The 26091-nt window shown below is 38.0% G+C and overlaps 1 protein-coding gene and 1 non-coding gene across 4 annotated transcripts in view; one reads left to right on the top strand and one right to left on the bottom strand.

The window, feature by feature from the left end:
• PCMT1 (protein-L-isoaspartate (D-aspartate) O-methyltransferase) overlaps positions 1-24081 on the bottom strand; it is a 44727-nt gene extending 20646 nt beyond the window's left edge. For all 3 annotated transcript variants that reach the window (XM_033100378.1, XM_033100362.1, XM_033100369.1), the window contains exons 1-3: positions 23701-24081; positions 10529-10633; positions 9270-9301 (exon numbers count right to left, since the gene is read on the bottom strand). In XM_033100378.1, the coding sequence (XP_032956269.1) occupies positions 9270-9301; positions 10529-10633; positions 23701-23929 (366 nt within the window). In that variant the 5' untranslated portion in view covers positions 23930-24081. The remainder of the gene's footprint in view (positions 1-9269; positions 9302-10528; positions 10634-23700) is intronic.
• Positions 2425-2555, top strand: LOC117020920 (U6atac minor spliceosomal RNA). Its single transcript, XR_004422755.1, has one exon. It is a non-coding gene; the product is annotated as a U6atac minor spliceosomal RNA (small nuclear RNA).
• Positions 24082-26091: the final 2010 nt, after the last annotated feature.

Genomic DNA, 26091 nt, shown 5'->3' with positions numbered 1-26091 from the left:
CTGGAAACTTCCTATTTGGAAAACTAATTTAGGTGACAAAAGCCAGAATACTGGTTACCTTGAGGACAGAGGTTGACTAGGAAATGGCATGAGGGAGCCTTCTGGGTTACAGGACATGTTCTATATCTTAATCTGGGTAGTGCTTACAAATATGGACACATGTAAACATTCATCAAGCCATACACTTGAGATTTGTGTACTTTACTGTGTGTATATCACAACTTAGTAACAAAAACTTTTAAAAGACTATTTAATCCAATTACTAAAAGTATAGTTCATTATGTACATCCTCATGTGATGCAACAGGAAGAACCATTAGGGACTGTTCTTAAAAAGGAAAGAAAAGGAACAAGTTAAATACCACTAGGAAACAATAAACCAAGTTCGAATACAGGAAATTCTATAGGACAAATGAATAAGTTTTGTCAATAAATAAGTGGCAAAAAGAAAGGGGACTGTTAACATTAAAAGACTATGAAGAATAAAAAAGACAGAAAGATGCAATATACAGACCTTGTTTGGATCCTGATTTAAGCAAATCAACGGTAAAAAAAATTTTTGAAACACCTGGACAAGTTTGAACATGGACTAGTTATAATACTAAGGAACATTGTTAGGTATGATATGGTGTTGTGTTTTTAAAGTCTTTCAGATTTATACTAAAGTATTTAAGGGTGAAATAATATTATGTTTGGGACTTGCTTTTAAACAGTTCAGCAAAGAGAATCATATAGATTCTTTTGCAAAGAGATTGGAAGAGTGAAAACCATTAGTACTATGGAAAAAAAGAGTTCTGGATTAAATGTCAAAAGTACTGGATTCTACTAGTGCTGCATTTATTAGCCCCATGACATTGGCAATTAGTTTTAGCTCATTGTTCCTCAGTTTCCATGACATTAACGTGGAGAGAAAAAAAGTTGTTCCAATCCTGCCTTCTCCACAGAACTATCATTGTGAATAAAAGTCATGATGTATTAAAGTACTTTATCAATTCTAAAGTATTTAAAAACGAAAGGTATAATGTTTACATTAATGAAAATCCAACCATTGCTGCACAACAACCTGTTGCTATTACTCTATAAGGTACCTCAAAGTCATATATAACAAGTAATATATGTAAAATTACAGGTAATTGATCTTTTACTTCTATTTAGTGTGTTTTAGAGTGTTGGTAAACCCTCTCTTAGGAAATCTTGTATATAACTGTCAAACTATGAATGGTTTCCCTCTTTTTCTTGGTTAGAGAATGAAATGACTTCGTTGGTAAAAAGAAAAAAAACATTTGGTTAACACCCTCCTGTCCCTTTTCTCCTGTTATCCTGCCCCATCCCTTCCCTATCTGAACAGGTCACTCGTAAAGCCTTAAGCTGGGCCGAACAAGGTAGTTGCCCATACCCAGGAGGGCGAGAGGGTAGCTGCAGTGCCCAGCCAGAGTGTCAGAACCCAGGCAGGGTCAGGGGTCATCTACACTGACAAAGGGGAAGAGACCAAAACAAGCGTCGGAATCCAAGCTAGGTGAGGAGGGTTTCTGTGCACCACGGTGCATCGCTGCCAGGTGTTAGAGCATGAATGGGGGAGAAGGGGACGATGGGGAGGATGGGGGAGACAGTGACAGCAGTGGGAAACTGGCTACTACGGGGAACTGACCAAATAAATAAGTATATTAGGAAGAAAGGAACCAGGTTTCTCACTGTCAGAAAAAGAAGTGAAATATGAAAAGGGAGAAGACAGGAAACCATGAAAATATACTGACATAAACAAACAATAAGGGACAGACATTTATAAGATCTCAAAGTACCCCCTCACAAGATGATGATTAATTGCAAATGCCAATAAAAGTAACTGTAGAGTGGAGAAGGCTCACAGACACTACCTTAATCAAATGAGTATCATATCTTTAGTTAATGGGACTCATCAAAATTGTACACTGTCTGATGGGATTCTAATGAGAACCCAGCATCACTTCTGTGATACTCCCACCCAAACGGCATAACCTGAATCTAACCATGAGGAAAAATTAGACAACCCCAACTGAAGGACATCAACAAAACAACTGGCCGGAATTCTTCAAAAGAGTCAAGGTCATGACAATCAAAGAAAGGCTGAGGAACTGTTCCAGATTCAAGGAGACCAAAAGAGGAGTGATTCTTCTGGATCCTTTGTCATGGAGGACTTCATAGGGACAACCAGAAAAACCTGAAAGAGGTTTGAAGATTCAATGTTCATGTCCTAGTTTTGATGGTTATATTGTGGTTATTTGGGGGAATGTCCTTGTTTGAAGGAAATACACCCTAAAGTACGCAAGGGTGATGGGGCGTCATTTCTCTAACTTATTCTCAAATGGAGTAAAGAAAAGTTCTTGATACTGTACTTGCAACTTTTCTGTAAGTTTGAGATTGTTTCAAATTAAAAACATATCTGACTGTGTTGTATGAAAGGAGAGAAGGTTAAGGTTAGCACTCCCCTTGACAAGGATGGAAGAGGCCCTCGGGCCTAACAACACACAGATGGTTAAGGGATTGCCACCAACTTCGGGACATCAAACCATTCATTGTGTTTTATCACTTTGTGAGGGATGTAAATGTCTAACTAGTACATTGTTTTGTACACCTGAAACTAATTTGAAAAAAACAAAAAAAAAACCTAGAGTGGCCAGGTAACTCAGCTGGTTAGAGCGCAGTGCTCTTAATAACAAGGTTGCTGGTTTGATCCCCACTCGGGTCACTGTGAGCTGCGCCCTCCACAACCAGATTGAGAAAACTACTTAACTTGGAGCTGACGGGTCCTGGAAAAACATACTTAAAAAAAAAAAAGACAACACAAAAAAACACACACATTCTCATCTTAAAAAAAAACTCACTTTATCTTTCTGTGGTGTTTCAAAATGGTACAGTGGGATAGTATCTGAATCATCATTATGAACACCAACCAAGAGAGCAAGAAAGTACTAGTTAATGAGTTTTTAAGACACGCACTGGATTAACTCACTTTTACCAAGGAAACTGCTGGGGATATTTTATTTAAACTTGCTGTTCTTAGACAAGAGGCTTAACCCAAAGGATGTAGTCTCTATGGAGAGAGTTTGTGTACTTTTGGGGGGGAGGAAGATCTGTAGCTTTCATCAGACTCTTAAAACGACCAGTATTCCCTGAGAGTTAATAATTTCCATTACAAAGACACAAGTGTCACACATGATAAGAAAATGGAAGTAATCAAAGAGACGAAGTAACTCCTATAATACCTGACTTTCCTAAACCCAGAAATCAAAGGACTAGAAGAGACTTCTTTAAGGTGCCAATTCCCAATCAATAGGCAATACTGTCCCAATCTAATGCCAAAAGAAACTCAGGAATCTTTTTTTCAGTATTATGTTGGCATAAGATTTGTTTTTTTAAAAAGGGGGTATGCTAAGTTACTAAGTCTCATTCAGATTTAAAATGTGAAGGCCTTCGATCACAATTACTAGCTTTCTTTTCATGTTTTTATCACTATAGATAGTATTTTTCTGGATAACCCATGGTCATCTCTAAATTTAAAACTTAACAGTTCTTGAAAAGTTGGTTTTTGTAACTATGAAAAACTTCAAAGCCACAGAAAAACTGGAAATGCAATGGACACCCTTTTCTCCTCGTACAGAGTCACCGACTGTTTATACTGTGCAATGCTATTTTACCAAATCATCTAAAAACAGGCTACAGACATCATACTTTGCTCCTAAATACTTCAGCATGTATCTGCCAAACACACACACACACACACACACACACGGACATTTTCCTTTGTAACCACATCACCATTATTACCACACTCAAAATCATCAATTTAGCATCATCCAACACATGCACCATACGCAAGTTCCCTCTTTTGTCCCCAAAATGTTCTTTACAGCTGTCCCCCCCAATCCATTCAAAGTTCGTGCACGGCATTTGCCAATCTAGAACATTCTACCCCCAACTCTCCTCCACCTACCACTGTTTTCTGTTCTTCAGAATACTGACTCCTTTAAGGAATCCTGTCTGGTTGTCTTACGTAACAGCCCATATTCTAGATGTGACAATTTCCTCGTGGTTAGATTCGGATCAAAGACTTTCAGCAAGAGCACCACACAGGACTTGCTGGGCACTTCCCATTACCTCACATCAGCACCTTTACTGCTGGACTTGCCAAGCTCAGCTGCTCAGTAAATGCTGTAACCACCAGATCACTGTAATTTCGAGGAATATTTTTGTTATTAGCAAGTATTATGTAATCATTTGAGGCTACACAGTTATTTTTGTTCCCTAACAACCTTCCTTTTAATAGTGTTGATTAATTGATAATCATTGCCTAATCCAATCATTATATTGATGATAACAAAATAGTGATTTTTAAAATTCTATTATTCCTTTCACATTTATTAATTGGCATTCTTCTGTTTTTCATTTTTTCCCTCTTCCTTTTTTTTTTTTAAATCTCTATGGACCCATAGATTTTTGTTTTTTAATTCACTGTGCTACAATCCATTGTCTTCATTATCATTTTTTGATTCTCAAATTGTTTCCAACGTAGCCTCTGGCAGTCTCTTCAAACCTGTCCCTCTGTCCTTCCAACATTACCCCAGGAGCCTCTGAGAACTTCCTCACTTTGCAACAGTCAGTCACTACTCCAAGGAGCTCTAGTCTCTTTAGTGAGAAATGGTATTTAGGATCAATATCTGGATGCTCAGTATGGTGTGCTCACTGCTACCAGGACGCCGTTTTAACAGGTTGCTTTTAATCTCATACCCACTGCATATATCACATTTTTATTAAGACTTTGCAAAACATCTCAGGGTTGTAGTTACTTCCAACCTGTGATTTTAAGGTTCCTTAAACGTAAATATCATTTCTCTTTGCTCCTCACTTTCTGTTTCTCTTTTAATACTTCTAAGATCTATGCAATAAATGATACAAAATCACAACTGCTTGTTCATATAATATAATTAACACTATTTTATTCTATTCACATCCTTGTCCAGCAAGCATCAAAGGACAACGTATGCTTATTGTTTGTATATGTATACATACATGTAGCTGTATTGTGTGACTACTTTCACACGTATACACATACACATGCTTTCTTTATTAAGAGACATAGGTTACTCAGCAAATGTAAGTGATTAAAAATGCACCCTTTTGAACCCTCATACACTGTAGATGGGAATGTAAATTGGTGTAGCCACTATGGAAAACAGTATGGAGGTTCCTCAAAAAATTAAGAATAGAATTACCATATGATCCAGCAATTCCTCTCCAGGGCATCTACCCGCCAAAAAATCTGAAAACATGTATTTGAAAAGATGTACGTACTCCGATGTTCAGTGCAGCGCTATTTATGGTGGCCAAGACATGGAAACAACCAAAGTATCTTTCGACAGATGACTGGATAAAGAAGATGTGGTATATATACAAAATGGAATACTATTCTGCCACAAGATGAAATACTGCCATTTGCGATAACATGGATGAATCTTGAGATTATTATGCTAAGTGAAATAAGTCAGACAGAAAAAGTCGAGAACCATATAACTTCACTCGTATGTGGGATATAAAACTTAAGGCAACAAAGGAACAAGACAGACAAACAAACAAAAAAAACCTCAGACACAGACAATAGTTTAATGGTAAGGGGGGAGGGAGATGGTAAAAGAGGATAAAGAGGGTCAAATATATGGGGATGGAAGGAGAACTGATTCTGTGTGGTGAATACATAATGAAATATATAGATGATGTATTATAGAATTGTACACTTGAAATCTATGTAATTTTGTTGACCATTGTCAGCCCAATAAATTTTAATAAAAAAGATTAAAATGAAAAGAAATAGTATCCTTTTTAGAAAGAAATTCTGATACAAGCTATGACATGGATAAACCTTGAGGACATTATGCTAATTGAAATAAACTAGTCACAAAAAAAGAAATACTCAAAAAAAAAAGAAGTACTCTGATTCCACTTACGAGATACATGGGGTAATCAAATTCATATAGACAGAAAACAGAATGGTAACCTGAAACCTATGTAGCTTTATTAGCAATTGTCACCCCAATAATCTTTAATTTAAAAAAAAAAGAAAAGAAAATAGAATGGTAGATGTCAGGGCTAGGCGGAACAAGAAATGGGGTATTATTTTTAAATGGGTATAGAGTTTTAGTTTTACAAGATGAAAAGAGTTCTGGAGATTAGTTGAACAAAAATGTCAATGTACTTAAGATAACTGCACACTTAAAAAATGATTAAGATGGTAAATTGTACACTATGTGCGTTATACCACTATAAAAATTTTTTAAATGCATTCTTTTCAACAATTAAAAGACAAATAACCCAACTAAGAAATGGAAAGGGATTTGAACAGACATTTCTCCAAAGGAGATACACAAATGGTCAACAAGCACATGAAAAGATGCTCGGTGTCATTATCCTTAGGGAAATGCATATCAAAACCATGAGACACCACTTTACAGCTACAAAGATGGATAAAATAAATAAAACATACAGTAACAAGTATTACCAAGGAAATGGAAAAATTGGAACCTTCATACACTGCTGGTGGGAATGTAAAATAGTGCAGCCACCTTGGAAAACAGTCTCTCTGTTCCTCAAAATGTTAAACACAAAATTACCATACGACCCAGCAGTTCCAAGTACATACCCAGGAGAACTGAAAATATATGCACACACAAAAACCTACGTTAATGTTCACAGTAACATTATTCATAGTAGCTAGAAAGTGGGAACAAAAGAAAAAGTGGGAACAACCCAAATGTCCCATCAACTGACAAATGAATAAACAAAATGTGGTATATCCATACAATGTAATATTATTCAGCAATAAAAAGAAATTAAATTCTGATGAATGTTACCCCATAGAAAAACCTTGAAAATATTATGCAAAATATAAAAATCCAGTCACAAAAGACTATATATTGTAATAATCCCATTTATGTGAAATGCCCAGAATGGGCACAGAACCAAAAGTAGGTTAGTAGTTGCCAGGACCTGGGTAGAATGAGGGATGAGAACAGACTGCTAATCGGTACAGAGTTCCTTTTTGAGGTGATGAAAACGTTCTGAAATTAGATAGCAGTTTTGTTTGCACAACTGTGAAATAGATTAAAAACTACAGATTTTAATTGCATACTTTAAATGGATGAATTTTATAGTATGTGAATTATATCTTAATAAAGCTGTTATATTTCGTTTTTTAAAAATGCATCCTTTGCCATGGAGCTACTATCATATTTTGTTTGGCAATTAACTGGACAATCAGCAAAAAACATCAGGAGAAAAAAACAATTCACACAGTATATCCCTAAATATCTAAAAACATACACCTCCAGTCAATTTCTCAAACATGTTGCATACCAATTCTCCAAAATAACTTTTAGGTTTAAATGAATGTTTCTATGTAAATCTTTCATTTTAAGTAGTAGTTCAAACTGTTCATTGGGATCTTAAAACTGTAACTTTTTTTTAAATCACTAATTTCTTTGAATTAAGTAATACATAAAAATAGCATTCCTATTACATGGTTTGAAAAAAAGAGAAAAATTGACAACATATAGAGGGAGAGTACAGAGTGAAAAGATCTCATTTCCACTCCTATTCCTCCAATCACCTAATTCACTACCTTAGAAGAAATCATTTTTAGTTTTCATGCCTATAGGAAGATATACGCGCGCGTTTTTGACTTTTGTATATTAAAGAACTTTATACTTAATGTTTTTTTAATACTTAATGTTTCCTAAAGATCTCACCATATTTGTACTAATAGAGCCTCCTCATTTAAAAGTTTCACAGTATTTCACTGTATAGATATACTATAATTTATTAACCGTCCACTATTAGTGGACTATTAGTGATTGTTATTTTTACCCTATGATAAATAAAGTCAATGACTGTATCTTTAAGTCATTTTGCACTTGTACAATATACTATGGGATATCTTGAAATAAAACTGGAGAGTCTGAGGTATATTTCACATTTTATAAATATGGCCAAATTGCCTTCCAACACTATCAATGTACTCTCTCACCAAAAAAGTATGTGACTACCAGTTTTCCCTTTCCAAAACAAAATATCAAACTTTTTGATCTCTGACAATCTGGTAAGTGAAAAATGGTACTTCATTGTAGTGCTAATTTGCAATTTACTAAACATAAGTGAAGATGACATCTTTTCATTTGTTTAAATACCAATATCATTTGTATTTCTTTTTCCATGAACTATCATTCTTATACTTCATCCATTTTCTTTTGGGCTTATTGGCCTTTTACTTAACTTACAGGATACATGTATACACATATGTATGTTATATACGTATGAGTATATAAAAATTTGCTCTATGTCGTCTTATGTATTACAAATATTTCACTCAGTTTTTCCTCTTTTGTTTATAACATTTTTTCTTTGCAGAAATCCCAAATGTTGCAAAATATGTCAGGTTTTAATGGCTTCTTTGTCTTTTGTCATGTTTTAAAAAGTCATTTCTGGGTGCGGGGGGGTTATCACTTTGTAAGGGGTGTAAATGTCTAACTATTACATTGTTTTGTACACCTGAAACAAACAAACAAAAAAAAGTCATTTCTGCTCAATGTTTATAAATATCTTTCTATATTTTTCTTCTAGTTTAATTATTAGTTCATTATGAATATATGTGTAGAATCTATTTTAGTATTAGGCTCTAAGTTTAAACAAGAGCTTCTCCAACCCCAAGCCCTTGCAGAGAACTCAGAAAAGCTATTGTTCTGTTCACCAAAACCAACAGAGTACTCATTCAAATAACTGACATCTAAAACCCAAGAAAATTCCCAACAGATTAAAAGTGTTAGATAACTTAAAATAGGTCCTTCTGAAACTTATATAGCTTTATAGCTGCCACATTTGACCAATCTGTAATGAATTTTTCATATAAAATACGAATATGTAATGTGAGATTTCTATAAAATGTCCATTATTTGAAATATTCTCTCCGTTCATTAAGTCATCACTAAACAACCTGATAGATCCATTTTGTACATGATTAGATACCAATGGCAATCACCAAAAACTTTAATGAGTTTCTACTATGAAGAGTTCCTTCTATATACCATGTATTAAGAAGATGTTCATGATCAATTTGCTATAATTCACAGGTGATAAAACTGATGTAACTAAAAGTTTAAAACGTTCTTTAAACCTTTTTTACTGAAGAAAACGATTGTAGAGGAAAAATATGATCCATTAGTACCCAAATGACCAAAGTTAACTTACCATATGCGGAGCACTGATTGTTGCTTGGAAACCTACAAAAGAAGAAGAGAACTACTGACACATTCAGCTGCAAAAACATACCAAAGACTCCATGTAATTCCTTTCCTAACATCCATAAATTACTTTCCGTAATATTTTTCATTTTTATGACCACAAGAAATTAAAACTTTTATTTTGTACTTTGGAGTTCTGTCATGCAGCAGTTAAAATTAGGAAATCATGCAAAGGCTACTGTGCTCATCTAATACAACACTCCACTATTTCTAAAGATCTCTTCTCCCGTATAGTTAGCTAAGAAAGGAAGAATTTAAATAAGTTGAGCTGATAAATGACTTGTTTTCTCTTCAGATTTATAAAAAGAAAATAAGCTTCCATATATATAATAGATATGTAAAATCTAGATATGTAAAACTGCTTCATATTTCTAGCAACTAAAAAAAGAAAAAAACTAGAGCAACCAGCAAAGTAGCTTAAGAGACTAATAAACTACATCAATTGACTCTTTATACTATCACCTGATGTAAATTTACACAATCTTTTCTTAGATTTTTTTTTCTTCTTCTAGTGTTGCTTTCTCAGAATTTATTTACCTGCTTCTGCATCTGAAGCAATTTTCACTGAGCGGTGGTAGCAGGTGCCTTTGGGGTTCAGAAGCTCCCCAGGATCTTCTCTGCTGACTGTTACAGTGCTTCAAAAGAAGAAAGCATGGCAGCCGGCCGAATGAATCCTGAGGCACTTCTAAGCCTCAAAGGCGCCCACTGCCAAAGCTCAGCAGTTCAGCAAAACCTGCTTCAGGAGAAGGAGTTAAATATGGAACTTTATAAAATCAAGCGCAGGTCAAAACATTCAGGGCAAGTGAAGCAGAAAAGTCAGTAATAACTACACTTATTTCCTTTAGCACTGAGTTTTAAAACTGATGCGAATAGGAAAAACAACTTTAGTCCACATTAAATCCCCTAAAGAAAACTCAGCACGCAGCTTCAACTGTACATTTTCATTAAAAGTGTATTTTAAGAAAAACTGTTTTAAAAATTCTTTATATATATTATATTGCTTGAAATACTAGAAAAGATACTTCATATACATATAACATCATTTTATTAAAATGGATATGTTTGGAATTATGAAACTTACAAAGGCATAAAATTCAAACTAGCAAGGTAATGCTAGATAAATATCTGTGTCCCAGTCTATTTTACTTACAAAAATTATAGAATAAATGCGTGAAAATGTGACATTTTCCGAAATCCAAAGCTTACCTATTGATTGTGGGGAGTCCATATAAGGGTTACACTTTGCATAGTGGGCGCGGTCAGTGGCCAGCATCACTTCAAATACTTTATCTGTTTTGATGATTCCATTTTCTGAAATGAATGAGGCAAATATTTTAAGCTGGGAGTAAGATAATCGGATGTATTTTACATTAATTACTCTTCAAATATATGGTGATGGAAGGAGAACTGACTCTGGGTGGTGAACACACAATGGGATTTATAGATGATGTAATACAGAATTGTACACCTGAAATCTATGTAATTTTACTAACAATTGTTACCCCCAATAAATTAAAAAAAAGAAAAAGAAAATAATTAAAACAATAAAAATTAAAAAAAAAAAAAAGAATAATTACTCTGTCTGCATGGTAGAAACTAGACTGAAAGAGACCAAGATTGGAAACTGTTGCAAAGGTCCATGTACTCTCAACCTGACCTTTAATGACAGTAAGAATGAAGAAAAGCAGAAGGATTTGAGTTATACTTAGTAGGTAACATATACCCGACTGACTAGATTTGGAGAGAGCGGGTAATGGGTGAGATGTGGATGTCACGTATTGATTCGAGAAATCCCGGAGAAGGATCAGAGTTAGGAGGAAAAGGACAACTTATATATTCAGTTAGGGGCTATGGACCAGACAAATGGAGATATTCGACAGTCAGCTGACACATGGATCTGGGGCTCACGAAGAGATCTAGGATAGAGATGCAGATTTCTAGTTACACAGATGGCAACCGAAGCAATGGAAGGGAACTAAAGTGGCTAGAAAAGAACAAAGAAGAAAAACAAAGTGAACATTTAAGAGAGATGCAAAGGAAGTGGAGCCTTCAAAGATTATGACAAGGCGCAACCACAGAAGTGAATGAAAATCAAGCAGATAAACTGTTACAGAGCCCAAGAGAAACAAATTTTCAAAAGGAAAGCAAGGTCTCTATATGTATCTTAAACTATGTATTATATCTGTTAAATTATACATATATACATTAAATTTTAAACATAAATTATACACACACACACCTCTCCCCCAACTATCAATTCTTTGAGCTTAAACATAATATGTTAAACTTCAATAACCCTCATGGCACCATGCAAAGTTATTTTTCTGTGTTTTTTTTTTAAAAGATTTTATTGGGGAAAGGGAGAAGGGGTACAGGACTTTATTGGGGTACAGGACTTTATTGGGGAACAGGACTTTTTTCCAAGTCAAATTGTTGTCCTTTCAGTCTTAGTTGTGGAAGGCGCAGCTCAGCTCCAGGTCCAATTGCCGTTGCTATTTGCAGGGGGCACAGCCCACCATCCCTTGCGGGAGTCAAACCGGCAACCCTGTGGTTGAGAGGACGCGCTCCAACCAACTGAGCCATCCTGGAGCTCAGCAGCTCAGCTCAAGGTGCCGCATTCAATCTTAGTTTAGTTGCAGGGGGCGCAGCCCACCATCCCTTGCGGGACTCCCGGAGTTGAACTGGCAACCTTGTGGCTGAGAGCCCACTGGTCCATGTGGGAATCGAACCGGCAGCCTTTGGAGTTAGGAGCATGGAGCTCTAACCACCTGAGTCACCAGGGCCGGCCCCAAAGTTATTTTTCAATAAAGCCCTTGTTAACTCAATATGTTTAACAAGATAAACAAGACAGCATAGTTTCTGTCCTCACAGATCTAAAATCGTAAGATTAAATGTGCGAACTTAATTTTAACAATCCAGAAATAAACTTTTTAAACCAAAATATGCTTTGCTAAAAACCACTGAATTTTACAATTTAAATGGGTTGAAGTATATGGTATGGAATTATACTTTAGTAAAGCTGTTTTAGAAAAGAATTTAGGGGGACTGAAGGTGGTAACCAGGAGAAGCACCGCTTCTGGGAGAGAATCAGATAAACAAGGAAAGGATGGAGCCTCTAGATGAGGTGATGAAGTAAAAGAAGGAAGAAAATTAAGGATCCTCCAGAAACAAAAAAGCAACAAGATATGCCAACTCCTCCCCTTTTCCCAGCACTACTACCAAGACCATCATCCATTAAAGAAACTGCAAGTCACTACACTGACAAAAGGTGCTCTTGAACTGTAAAATAGGAAAAAGAAAAAAAACTTCCATTCAAAGCTACCGTGTTTCCCTGAAAATAAGACCTACCCCGAAAATAAGCCCCAGTTAAGATGTCAGCGAGGCGGACGCCTTTAGTACGTTATGACGATGTTCCAGAAGATGACATGACTGTATTTGAATAAATGTAGATTGTTGTACATGAAATAAGACATCTCCTGAAAATATGCCCTAATGCGTCTTTTGAAGCAAAAATTAATATAAGACCTGACCTTATTTTCAGGAAATACAGTATAAGACCCGGTCTTCTTTTCAGGGAAACATGGTATGGGTGGAATAATAATATTTAAGTGTTATTTGTTTTTAAAAAGCAGAAAGAATACAACTAAAAACAATGGGAGAAGAAAAAAGAGCAAAAGTAAAATCAGATCATTAACTGTCATATAGGTAACAGGAAGAATCAAAGGACACCATTTAATACTGACTGACAGACAATAAATAGTTAAGAAAAAGGTGGTTTAAAGACACTATAAAAGGTATAAATACAAACCCTCCAAATAACAAGAGTATTTTTTAAATTAGCAAACAAGGCAGGCACACCAAATAGAAAAACATTGTAAATAGTCACAGATTGGCAAAGATCAACTTATACCATCTTTCTATTTTAAAATATTGTAAGTTTTGGATAAATTAAGCCAAATAGAAAATATTATTTCTACACAAATAAGCTTAGGCTAGGTACCTGAAAAGGTTATTAAAATAAAACAGTGAAATAAATAAAAGTGAAAGCATTTTTTAAAAGATTTAAAATCAGAGTAATAATAATAGAGATAACTTACTGAATTTACCATGTGCCAGACAAAATCCTAAGCACATTACATACACTACTTCTTTTAAGATATGAACTTACGGTCTATGAACTATGAAACAATCGTATGTTATCTCTAACAGTTCTATAAAGTAACCACTGTTATTACTCCATTTTTCAGATGATGAAATTGTGTTTAGATAAGAGACTAGGTTGTTCAAGATCACAGGGCAAATAAGGGCCATTCAAACTGAGATATTAGATTACTATTGACCACTTCACTCTATTGCTACTAACATTCAAATAGCTTAGTGACTTCTACTAATTCATTTCCCAAAATAATTGTTGAGTGGTTCATTTGCCCTGAACTCAGTTCAAATGCCAGACAGGTGATTCATAGACTCTCTAGGTCACAAGGGGCCTTAGAAGCCATCAAATCTAACTTGATAAATTGGTACCATGATCTCTACTTGAAGAGTTCCACTGATGTGGACCAGCGCTTCTCACATTCAGACCACTCTAATTATCAGAACACTTTTCTGTATTAAGATGAAACGACAGGGTGGCCAGTTGCTCAGTTGGTTAGAGCGTGGTGTTAATAACACCAAGGTTGCTGGTTCGATCCCCGCATGGAGCCACTGTGAGTTATGTCCTCCATTAAAAAAAAAAAAAAAAAAAGAGAGATGAAGTGTCCCTCTTTTTAACTCACTTACATGAAGCCTTAGTGCTGCTCTCTGAAACCAAAGGACATATTGAACTTTCTATCCAGTCAACCATTTTTACACATCTGAAAACATACCACGACCACTTCAAGCCTTCTTTTTTAGATTAAGCAGCCTCACTCAATAATTTCAATTATTCATCAGTTTTAAACCATCATCATATTCACTTATTCTTCTCTAGATGGGCACTTAAAGTGTGACATCTGAAAATATTGCTCCAGGTATATTCTAAAAATCAAAGTAAATTCAAGAGATTACCTCCCTTAAGCTAGATAATATACTTCTATCAAACTTATGTGAGTTTCTTTGGCTGCTTTCTTAATCTATAGAGGCATGTGTAATTTACTAAAAACCCTAAACGGTTTTTAAAAGCCTGTCACCAGTCATTTATTCAAAAGCTGAACACATAAATTTTCACCACAAGGTTATTACTTTTGACCAGGATTCCATGTTCTGAAAGATGCCTAAACCAAGCTGTATTAACTAAGTCATTAAATCATTTTCCCAGTTTTGGTAATCTGGCATTTACAACTGCCAGTGCCCTGAGATATTTCTGGCAAACAGCAAAGTAATTTAATGTTTCCCTTTGCCTGTATAGCCTTAATTATGAGTAAACGTACAGTTACCATTAGTCTTTCTGAAATACTGAACAGCTTTAGAACCACCCATATAACAGCTTTGGAACCACAAATCTTCCTGCGCCCTAGAGACCAAGGACCGTAATTAAATAATTGTAATAATGGCTAATGTTGGTCCAAATATGCAATTGATCCAAATGAGAAGTTAGTAGAATTCAAAAGGAGAATGCAATAGAATCCAAGCTATAAGCTAAACAAAAAACTGAAAAAAATTAGAGCCATATTAGGAAGGTTATCTGTTTCTCTTCTGAACTTGAGGGATGAGAAAGGGTGTAGGGGAAGATAAATACCAAGAAAAAAAAAACAAAAATACTACATAGGAGTCATAATTTAGATATGAAGAACACTAAAATATAGCACAATGTCAAGCAACTGACGAAGTGTAAAAAAAGGAGACACATTTGACTATCTCACTTCAATGGTAGAGAGGTCTGTGATATTACACACAAACAGCAGGGAACAAACTCATAGCTCACTACATAGCTCAACAAAGTATTGACGCACTCACGCAATTAATGATAGTTATTGTTTTTCAACACTTAAAAATCAACAAAGTACCAAAGATGTATTTACTGCTCAGAACAAAATGTAAATGTTACATTTGACAATGTAAAAGCTGCTAGTAAGTTGGGAAATGAGAGGGAGAACTCCCTAATATCCTTTCTTACAAAGTAGGCGGGGTTAAGACGTAGTGTTTGGAACAAATTGAGATTAAAGTATATTACTCAAAGTTACAAAGATAACCACAAAAGAGGAAGCAAAAATTATGATGTAACTATGTGGAGGGAGGGGGGTTTGTAGGGTATAAATAAATACTCATGATCTTGGCGGGCGGTCGGTAGATGACATCTGAAGTTGATAAAACAAGAAATAGCAGTTTAAGCACATGATTTAGAGATATGCAGATAATCATTAGAAGAACCAAAAACGTAGTTTAAAATGGTTCACTCTAGACAGTGAGTCTGAGGGTAGAAGGAACAGGGCATGTAATTATTATTTTTCATTGTAAGTCCTTCTGCACTGTTGCACGTTTTAATCATGTATATGTATTACTCAACTAAATATTAATCTTTTTAATTCTCCTAACCTTGTAAGTATAGATAGTACATATTTATACAAATGTATATACTGTATTGCTACTAACATATTAGCACACATGTGCGTGTGTCCTCCAATTAGCACGATGTAGAAATGGCCGGGGCTCCTTTTCTTTCGTAGTGGCAGAATTTTCATTGGATGCATTACCTAGCCTCTCTGTAGTTATGTGTACAGCCTTACAATTAAGTTCCTATCAACGGAACATATGCAGAAATTCTGCACGCAGCTTCCAGATCATGCCCTTAAAAGGAATGGGTTCTTCTCTTTCCCTCTTTTCTCCCCACCAGCTGAAATATTGAAATGATAGAGGTAAACTATCTTTAATCTTGCACATGAGGGAGATTTTAGGGAGTGCATCAAGACAGAAGGAGCCCAGGTCCTCAACACCATGGAACCACCATATTAGGCCTGAACTTCTTATACTTGGGTTCTTACAGGAGAGGGAAGCTGATTTTGTTTAAGCCACTGTTATTGTGGTTTTTGTTCTAGCAACCGAACAGGTACCGTAATGCACAAGGTATATGAAGAGAAAAATGAGATCAGTCTGAAGGATTGGAGCTAGAACATGGGAACTGGGTGTATAAGTCCCTAAAGGGGCCGGAAAGGTAAGAAAGAGGTGTTTATAATTAATACAGTAAGTGACAGAAAGCCTGGACAGAAAAGCGTCACAACAGAAAGCAGTATGCTATGAAAATCAGTATAATGTATAAAATGGATCTGAGGAGAGGGAAATTTAGAGTGTGATGACCAATCAGACACTTGGAAGCATATCCCTGCAAGTGCGAACTAAGAAGCGAGGCTAGGATAGTATCAATGAAAACACAGTGAAAGGGATGGCTATGAAAGGCATCTGTAAGAACTGAGCAGGTCCTCGAATAATGTCATTTTGTTCAATGCCATTCATTACAATGTTGGTAAGAAAAAAAAATCCATTCCAGGACTATCTGTGAGGAGTCTGTATGTTCCCCCCATGTCTGTGTGGGTTTTCTCCGGGTACTCTGGTTTCCCCCCACATCCCACAGATGTGCACGTTAGGTCGATGGGCATGTCCCACTTGTCCCAGTCTGAGTGAGTGTGTGTGTGGGGGTGTGATGAGCCCTGCAATGGGAGGGCGTTCTGTCCAGGGTGGGGTCCCGCCTTGAGCCCTGAGCTGCCTAGATAGGCTTCTGGCAACCTGCAACCCTGAAATGGAATAAGCGTGACCAGAAATATGCCTTAGGAACTTAAATTAATTCTTGTTTATATCAATTAGTCTATGGTAAAACTGGTTTCGTTATATGTTGTTTTTGCTTAAAGTAGCAGTTTCCAAGAACCTATCAATGACGTTAAGTGAGGACTTACTACCGTGAGTTAATCTGGTGACAGTCTGAAAGAATCAATGAATACTCCAAAATTTCTGATCTGGGAGAATGGAAAAATGGAAGAAATCCTGGCAGAAATGAAAAAAAAGAGGGCCTGTGTTGGTAAGAAGCAATGAAAACACAGGTAAGAAAACAAGCTACAGATGGATTTCAAGCCACATAGAAACTTTCTCTAAGCTTGTTACAAAGTTACATCTCAATAAAAGAAATGTTACTTTATTAGTTTATATGACTTGAACAGTTGTTAATCATCTACTCTATATTTCTTCTCAACTGTCAATATGCTAGGGAAAACAAGAAAAAATAAACCAGTCATCTTTTACTTCCCATCTAGAAGATCAGGCATGGTAAGTGGTAAGTAGAGCATGAGACACTTTCAGTACAGGAAATCTGACAGGTATTAAATTCACACGATAATCAAAGAAGAATTTTATGTGATGGCAAGGTATGATAAAGCATTTCACCTAAGTACCAGAGATTATCTAAAAATACATCTTTCCCTAAACTGTTATCGCACTTACTAGAAGAGTGAATATGAAGTTCACTGACATTATTTCTACAGGAGGATGTTCCTTGGCCTTCTCACATCTCTGACAACTAAAGTATTATGCAAAACTCTAAAATATATAATAGATAACCAAATGTTAACTTCTGTGGCTCTCTCCTAAAACAAACGCATGCCCGTGTGTGCGAGCGTGTGTGTGCACACACACACACACGGTTTTAACGCAATCCATGATGCAATTAAAATTACAGAATCTTAGATTTAGAAGTGTCCTTACAGATCTAGTATATAGTCAAAGCTGAAGACAAATCTCTTCACAATATCCCTTACAGTGAAATGGTCAACCACTCTTTGCTTCAACATATCCAGTGACAGAAAACACTGTTTTTCAAAGCCAACTCTTTGATTGTTAGGTTTGCCTTGTGCATACTTATAATGAGCCAAAATCTGCCTCCAATTTGTCTTGGTTTGACCCTCTACTACATGATATTTCTTCAAGTATTTAAACACGATTGCGCTCTTAAGCTTTTGCATTCTTAAACCAAACAATCCCGATCCTTTCAAATGATCGCTTAAAATGTTGACACCCTTATCATCTGCATCACTCTTGTCTGAAAAATCTTTGGTTTTTAACTGCTACTCTTAAAGCATGCTGGCCAGAGCTAAATGCAATATAATAAAAATATGTGGAACAGCACAATGGAACTAAGATCACATTAAACAGAATGTAATGCAACCGAGCACCGAGCTCCAGTGCTGCCCAACAGAACTTCTCAGGAGCATGGACATGTGCTCAGTCTGTACCGTCCACCAGGCGGGCCACTGGCCTCAGGGGGCTGCTGAGCTCTTGAAATGTGGTTAGTATGACTGATTCTTAAACTTTATTTAATTTAATTAACTTAAATTTAAGCAGACACACTGATATTAAAATTTCCCAAGTTTTTTTTTTAACATAAAATTAAATCCTATTCAGTGCACTGTTAAGTTTACTTATTAGTAGGTATCTGTAAGACTGACTTGAAATAAGTTAAAATGAGGAGGTATTTTCTGGATTCTAATTAAATTTAAATTTTCTAATTTCTAATTTCCAATTTCTAATTAAATTTAAATTTTTATTAGCTGGTTATATTTGGGTCTTGAAAGCACACAATAAAAACTAATGGAATATTCTCTTTTCCACTAGTTATGCTACTAGTGACTAAGAAGTGATGCTTTAAATAGAATTTAAAACTAATTTCAATTTATTTGCAGAAATAAATAAGGATACACAAATTGCAAATTATCATAATTCTTACACATTCAAATACCTACCAAAGGTATCCACTTAAATGTCTTATAAACATCTCAAACCCAACATTCCCCAAATAAACTCCTGCTCTCCCACACTTCCTTGCACACCCTCCCCGCCAACACACACACACACACACACACACACATCCCTGCTGCTCAATCACTTATTATTTCCAACTCAGAAAACGGCAAGTCACTCCAAGTTGCCCAGGCCTAAAACCTTGGCATTATATCCTTTACTCCAATCTTTCTCCCACATCCCAAATCCAAATCTAGCACTTGCTATTTTCTCTACCTGGAATGCTCATCCCCCAGCTCTATCTACATAGCTTAAATTTCTTCCCCTCCACCAAATCTTTGCTCAAATGACACCTTAGTGAGGACTTCTCCCCTACAAATGCAAACCTAATACCCCACACTCCCTAACCTCCTTCCTTACTTTCTCACTTATCATGTGATATATATTTTGTCTGCTCCCATTACAAGTAAGCTACAAGAAAGAATGGCTGTTTGATTTGTCACTGCTGAATCCCTAGTGCCTGACATATAGAAAAGTCAAATATCAGTTGACTGAATGGCAATTCTATATACATTATATACACAAAATGACACAATCAAGGATACAAAAAAATATATAAGTAGAAATAACTGATGTATTAGGGTAGTGGAATTTTTTTACAAATAAAAATAGGTAAAAGAACAATTGTTAGCATTGTTTTAAGTAGCCAATACAGCATTTGAAGTGTGTTAGTTAAGAGTTAACCTTCCACAAACTTTCTGGTTTGGACATCCCTGCTTTAGGAGACCACCACTCTCAACCTCATTCACTCCTGCCCCACCCTTTTCCTCAATTTTACCATAGCTTGAAATTGTCCCCATAAAAATAGAAAATAAACTCTAGGGCTAGCCCGGTGGTTCACGTGGTTGGAGCTCCATGCTGTTAACGCCGAAAGGTTGCCAGTTCAATTCCCACATGGGCCAGTGGGCTCTCAACCACAGGGTTGCCAGTTTGACTCCTCAACTCCCTCAAGGGATGGTGGGCTCCGCCCCCTGCAACTAAGATTGAACACAGCACCTTGAGCTGAGCTGCCGCTGAGCTCCAGAATGGCTCAGTTGGTTGGAATGCATCCTCTCAACCACAAGGTTGCCGGTTCGACTCCTGCAAGGGATGGTGGGCTGTGCCCCCTGCAACTAACAACGGCAACTGGACCTGGAGCTGAGCTGTGCCCTCCACAACTAAGACTGAAAGGACAACAACTTGATTTGGAAAAAATCCTGGAAGTACACACTGTTCTCCAATAAAGTCCTGTTCCCCTTCCCCAACAAAATCTTTAAAAAAATAAAAAGAAAAAAAGAAAATAAACCGTAATATAAACATTATTTAAATTGTCACGTTCCCTAGATTAAGCAGGTTCACAGTTGTTTTAAATTAATCTGTTTCATGAGCACATTATCAGCCTGTAATTACAGAATAACTGTATTTTTCATTTCTGAAGACCTGCACTGTCCAATATGGTAACATTAGTTATATGTAGATATTTGTTAGTTTAAATAGCACAAAAACCCAGTTCCTCAATTGTACTAATCACATTTCAAATGCTCAATGCCACCTGCAGTTAGTGGCTACCATATTGAGACATCACAGATACAGACATTACAGAGAACTCTATTGGGCAAGACTGCTATAGATTTTTCCCCAAAATTTTATTTAAAAGCATAAAACTGATTCAGCTGAAACACTGGCAGAGTTTAACCTTAAAATTTTCAATTCTCTATGCTAGTGATTCTCAAAATGTGGTCCCTGGACCAGCAGCAGCATTATTTAGGAACTTACTAGAAATACAGTTGACCCATCAACAACATGGGGGTTAGGGGCACTAACAACACTCCCACACAGTCGAAAACCCAGGTATAGCTAATGACTCCAAATATTTAACTACAGTTGTCCCTTGGTATCCACGGGGGATTAATTCCAGAAACCCATTCAGATACCAAAATCCATGGATCCTCTGCTTAAGTCCCATATATAAAATGGCAAAGAACAATGCATTCAGTCAGCATGCCGCATCCGCGGATTCCCAACCGCTGATTAAAAATACTGTTTTCAACCACGGGTTGGTTGAATCTGCTGAAGACCAATCAGGGATACAAAGGGCTGCCTGTATATTTATTGAAAAAAATCCATTTATAAATTGACCCATGATGTTCAAACCCGTGTTGTTCAAGGGTCTACTGTACAAATTCTTGGGAGCCTCAGCAATCTGTCTTAATCAGTTTCAACCAGCTCTCCAGGTGATCAAATATGCTCCACTTTTAGACCACTGTTTTAAGTTATTAAAGAGCAGTTGTCATCACAACATAAGCTATGAGATATTAGGAGATGTACCATTATAGTCTAAAATAATCTATAAACGGTATATCAACTACGAAATCATACATAATCATGCTTCTATTGTGATTTATAAAAGAAATCTACAGTAGATATTTTCAACAATTACAATATTAAAATGAAACCAATTATGAACTTCATTTCTTTAAAAAAAAATTAAAACCATAATTTGCTTCCTCTTCAGGTTTGCAGATCCTTTTTTCTTCAACATCAACATCATCACATTTTAATCTTTTTCTAAAGACTCAATTAGAAGCCTTCAGGAAAGCTTCCAGTGGAACCACCAGGAAAAAGAGCAATTTTCAAATTTTGTGCCAATTGAAATGTTTACATGAGCAAATATTACTTTTATAATAAACTAATAAATAAAAATGACACCTATTAGCTGGAATGAATTTAACAAGAAGTTGAAACTAAAGTTACAAAAGGGTTACAAAAGACGCTAAACAATATGAGTACTCTAATTTCCTCTTACCATAGATCTACTATAAAACTAAATATCTACAATATCAACATGCACATTAAATATTTCTTATCAGATTCGCTGATAGAACAACATCCTTAGGAGTTTCAGCTAAGAATAGTAATGCAATACGTTAAAGTGGGAAAAGATCTAGTCTTGGCTTACTATAAATTTGGCCCCAAAAGGAGAGACTTTAAGAGCCTGATTGATTACAAGCTTCTGCCACAGCCAAGTGTCTACTAAGATAACCTACCGGTGGAAAATTACCTAATCACAATTCGAGTGTAGAATGTTTCAGGTGTATATACTGCAACAGCAGACACTAGATCATTGTAAGAAATTTTATAAAAGTACTTACAACGTATTGAGCTTATGTGCAATCCATGGGGAACCTAAATGGCACCTAATAATGCTGTCTCAGCATATAAATGCCCATTTCCAATCAAATATCCTTCAATAAAGTGAATACTGGCAATGCTTGACAGAATTTTAAAATCTAAATATTCTTCATTACTAAACACTAAGGCCATGATTTCCAAGTATCAAATACTGTTTTAAAAAACGTCAAATGACTAATATTAAGTACTAACCATGCGCCAGATAGTGCTATTTCTCTAACTCATCGGAATATTCCTAGCACAGATCCAAGCATATAACGTACATTTAATTGGCATTTACGGAAAAAAAAAGGAATGAGTATTAATTTCTTTGAGAGGATTCACAGGTAATTTTTAAAAGTCCCAGAGGTTACCAATTGGATTAGGAAATATGACAGACACATGAAAAGCTAAATAACCTATGACAATTAAAAATATCACGTGGCAAGGTATGCTTATTTGCAGTTAGTGGCAAAGAGAGTGCTATAAATTCTGACCAGAGTATTATGGGCTGCAATCCTGGTTTCCCCACCACACCGCGACACTACACTTCGATTTAAAAAAAGAAAGTGACACAGCACTCATCCCGCCCTAAAATTATCATCAGAGGAAGGAATACAATAACTCAAGAGAAGGATATAAAGAAACTTCCACGCAAGGCTTTTAACGCATATGGCAGTCCTGAAAAAAGTTAGATTAGACACACACACACACACACACACACACACACACACACACACACACACATACTCGTTCGTTGGATTCCAGGACCTCTAAAGGCTCCTTAAACACAAGTCTCTCAGGAACAGCATCCCGATTATTTCTTCCTCCGCCCCCCACGAAGCTTTCCACTGGACAGCCGCCCCAGAAATTTCTCCCAGCATCCGCAACGACAATACTCTCATCTTCCTCTCCCTCCCCTCGCCTGTATCAGACGGTGGCATCTCCCTCCAGAGGAAAAAACGGAGGGCGGGGGAGGCAGAATAGGAGAGAGCGCTCGCAGCGAGGTCGATCACGAAGACGACGGAGGTGAGAAGACGCGGGGGGCCAGGGTGGACCCCTCAGTTCCAGACCAGACTCTAGGAGGCCTAGCCAACATCTCCCCACCCCGAGTGCACGCCCCTCGCCCGCCGGACCCGGACGTCCAGGAGAAGGACTCGAGTGACAGCCCCACCACCTGTGCCGCGCCCTCTCCTCCCAGGTCTCTGGGGAGACGCCTGCCCCTGCCCCACCAGCAGCGGCCGCGGGCTCTTTCTCTCCCCTTCCAGTCCACGTAGCCAATGAGTGACAGGTCCCGGGGGACGCGATCGCAAGCGCATGCCGTTCGGGACTGCTGGTGCAACCCTGGGCCGAAGCCCTCCAGCAGACACGGGGGAGGAGGGGCGAGAGAACGCTCCGGACAGCCCGGGGGACTCTGTCCAGGCCTGGCCTGCCCCAGTTGCCCCACACCCAGCGGGGGTGGCACTTACTGCAGAGATTGTGGATTAGCTCCGAGTGGCTGGCGCCGCCGGATTTCCAGGCCATCGCTAAGCACACCCGGAGCAGGTACAGAACCACCTTCAGCGCGGCGACGGTGCCCAGCAGCTTCCCCAAGAGTGAGACCACCTCCCACACGGTCACCGGCCCGCTGGCGTCCCCGCTGTTGCCGCCGCTGTGACTGCCGTCGCCGCCGCTGCCGCCACTGCGCGCTCCCGGCATCCCCCGCGGCACGCATGCGCTCTGTGACGCCTGGCGGCCTCGGGTGCGGCTGGGTGGGGCCGGAGGCGGGGGTGGCCCCGAGTCCAGCCGCCCCCGTTGGTGGCTGCTGCGGCTGCCGGAGACCGGCGGAGAGGCCAGGCAGAGTTAGCGCCGCCGCCGCCGCCGCCCCCGCCGCTCCGTGCCCCCTTATGAGGCCTCGGGCTGCAAACCGCCTCCTTGTTCGGTTCGCCCTGCGGCCAGGCGGCGTGGGCCCGGCTGCGGTGGGTCGCGTGCCCGGCTGAGGCTCTGGTCGCCGAGCGCGGTTGCAGGATAGCGGTGCCTTTCTGTGACGTCGCGTCTGGACGATCTGGTTCCGCCGCTGCCGGTAGCTCCGCAGTCTCCGTTGGGTCAGCTGTTGCGAGCGGCGGGTCTGCTCCTATAGCTGCCCAGATTATTAGACGGTGGGCTTCCTCCGTCCTGCCTCACCCAACCCTGTTGACTAATATTTAGGTCGGTTAGAGTCAGAGCTTTCTGGTGCAGCCTGAATAATATTAATAGCACCAGAGAGCAAAGGCCCTCTCTAACCCGAGTTCGGCAGCCTCTGGCTTTATGACAACTACATCGGTGTTCGGTTAGAGAGACTTCGCAGCCCCTGGTTTGTTCTCAATTCTAAAGTACAAATTCAGAGAGTAGAAGAATAACATGACATGTGGGGGCGAGGAATGCTTTACTCACCAGAACAATGCAATTGGTTAAAAATACCACAGTATTCTATCTATATCCAATGTATTACTCTAACACAAGTGTGAGCTTTCAGCAAATTAAACCTCGCAAATGGTACCGTTAAACTGGACATCAGTACTATTGCTGTCATCTCTGCAAGACTGAGCAGCTGAAAGGGAGCATTGCTTGTCGCATTCAACTTGCTGACTCCTAATCAGAACTGATACTGACAGAATCCAATCATCCAGTCCAATAAAATTTTAAGGAAGAAAAAGTTATGTCAAAACATTATGCGCCAGCAGCAATTTTCAAATTCTAGTTCTTTCCAGATGTCAAATGTGATACTCAGCCTACTTCCAATACAAAAAATATGTTACGTATTTTCTGGAATTCTGTGACCATAAATGAAACCACACTCAAAACCGTGTTCTTTACTTCAATAGTAGGAATAAAACTGTCAGTGTGGGATTAAGTTTTCCATTTCATCTCTCTGCAGTTTCCTATTGTAGTCCATTTAAAAAAAGCCTCAATCCTCAATAAGACCTGATAACTCTCTAAAGCTGACAACCAACACATCATTATGAATACAGTATAAAGGAGATTTTTAGAAAGATGAATAAGTCACACCTCTTATGTATGCAATAGGATTTACATTCTAATTGGGGAGATCAGCATCAAAATAAAACTAGCAACAGAGGACAAAACTTAAGTGCTATTAGTGGCCAAAATTAGGGGTCTAAAGTGCTATGTTTATTTAAGATCACGGGCTGGAATAATCAGGAAAAGATAACAGGAAGGAACTGGTCCTTGAAAGATGGGTAGGATCCCAAGAAGTAAAGAAGACTATACGGGTATTATTACAGGTGTAACCAAGAGCACTGGAAGAACCTACAGCACTGATTCCTGGGCTGTCGATGTTACATATCAAACTTAATTGTTAATACATATATAAGTCAATTGAAGAAGGTTGGGCAATGGTCATGAAAACTAGAACTGGAGTCTTCAGCATTCCAACTCCAGGCTTTGCAAGTGTGCGTTAAGAACTTTGAAGCAAAGAATTTGTTTGGGAGACAGAGGGAGAGGTTTAGAATAATAAGTTGGTGTGTTAATGGCGTGCACTTCCATGAGAATTTAAGGATTTGAATAATCTATGCACAGTGAAATGCAAAGCTGAATGTTTAGGTGCGGCTACTTGGTGGTTTCTCTTAAATTTGTTTTAACATTGCACAGTTATTGGATGAATGCATTGTGTCAGTGTTCCTAAACTGATTTTGAAGATTAGGAGCAGGTCCCACAGTACCAGGACCAGCACACTTGTTGCCTCTGTTAAAAAACGCGTGGGTAAGGAAGAGCGTCAAAGCTTCCTTCTGCTTGGGAGCTGGTGGTCCCCTCATTGCCGACCGCAGAGAATTGGCTCTCCGCAGCCACCGTCCGTCCCGTAAGGTCCAGTCCAATCAGAG

Source organism: Rhinolophus ferrumequinum, chromosome 3, assembly GCF_004115265.2.
Source record: "Rhinolophus ferrumequinum isolate MPI-CBG mRhiFer1 chromosome 3, mRhiFer1_v1.p, whole genome shotgun sequence".
In the NCBI taxonomy this organism is placed as follows: domain Eukaryota; kingdom Metazoa; phylum Chordata; class Mammalia; order Chiroptera; family Rhinolophidae; genus Rhinolophus; species Rhinolophus ferrumequinum.
The sequence above is the reverse complement of the archived record's forward strand: the minus strand, read 5'-3'. Positions and strand labels throughout refer to the sequence as shown.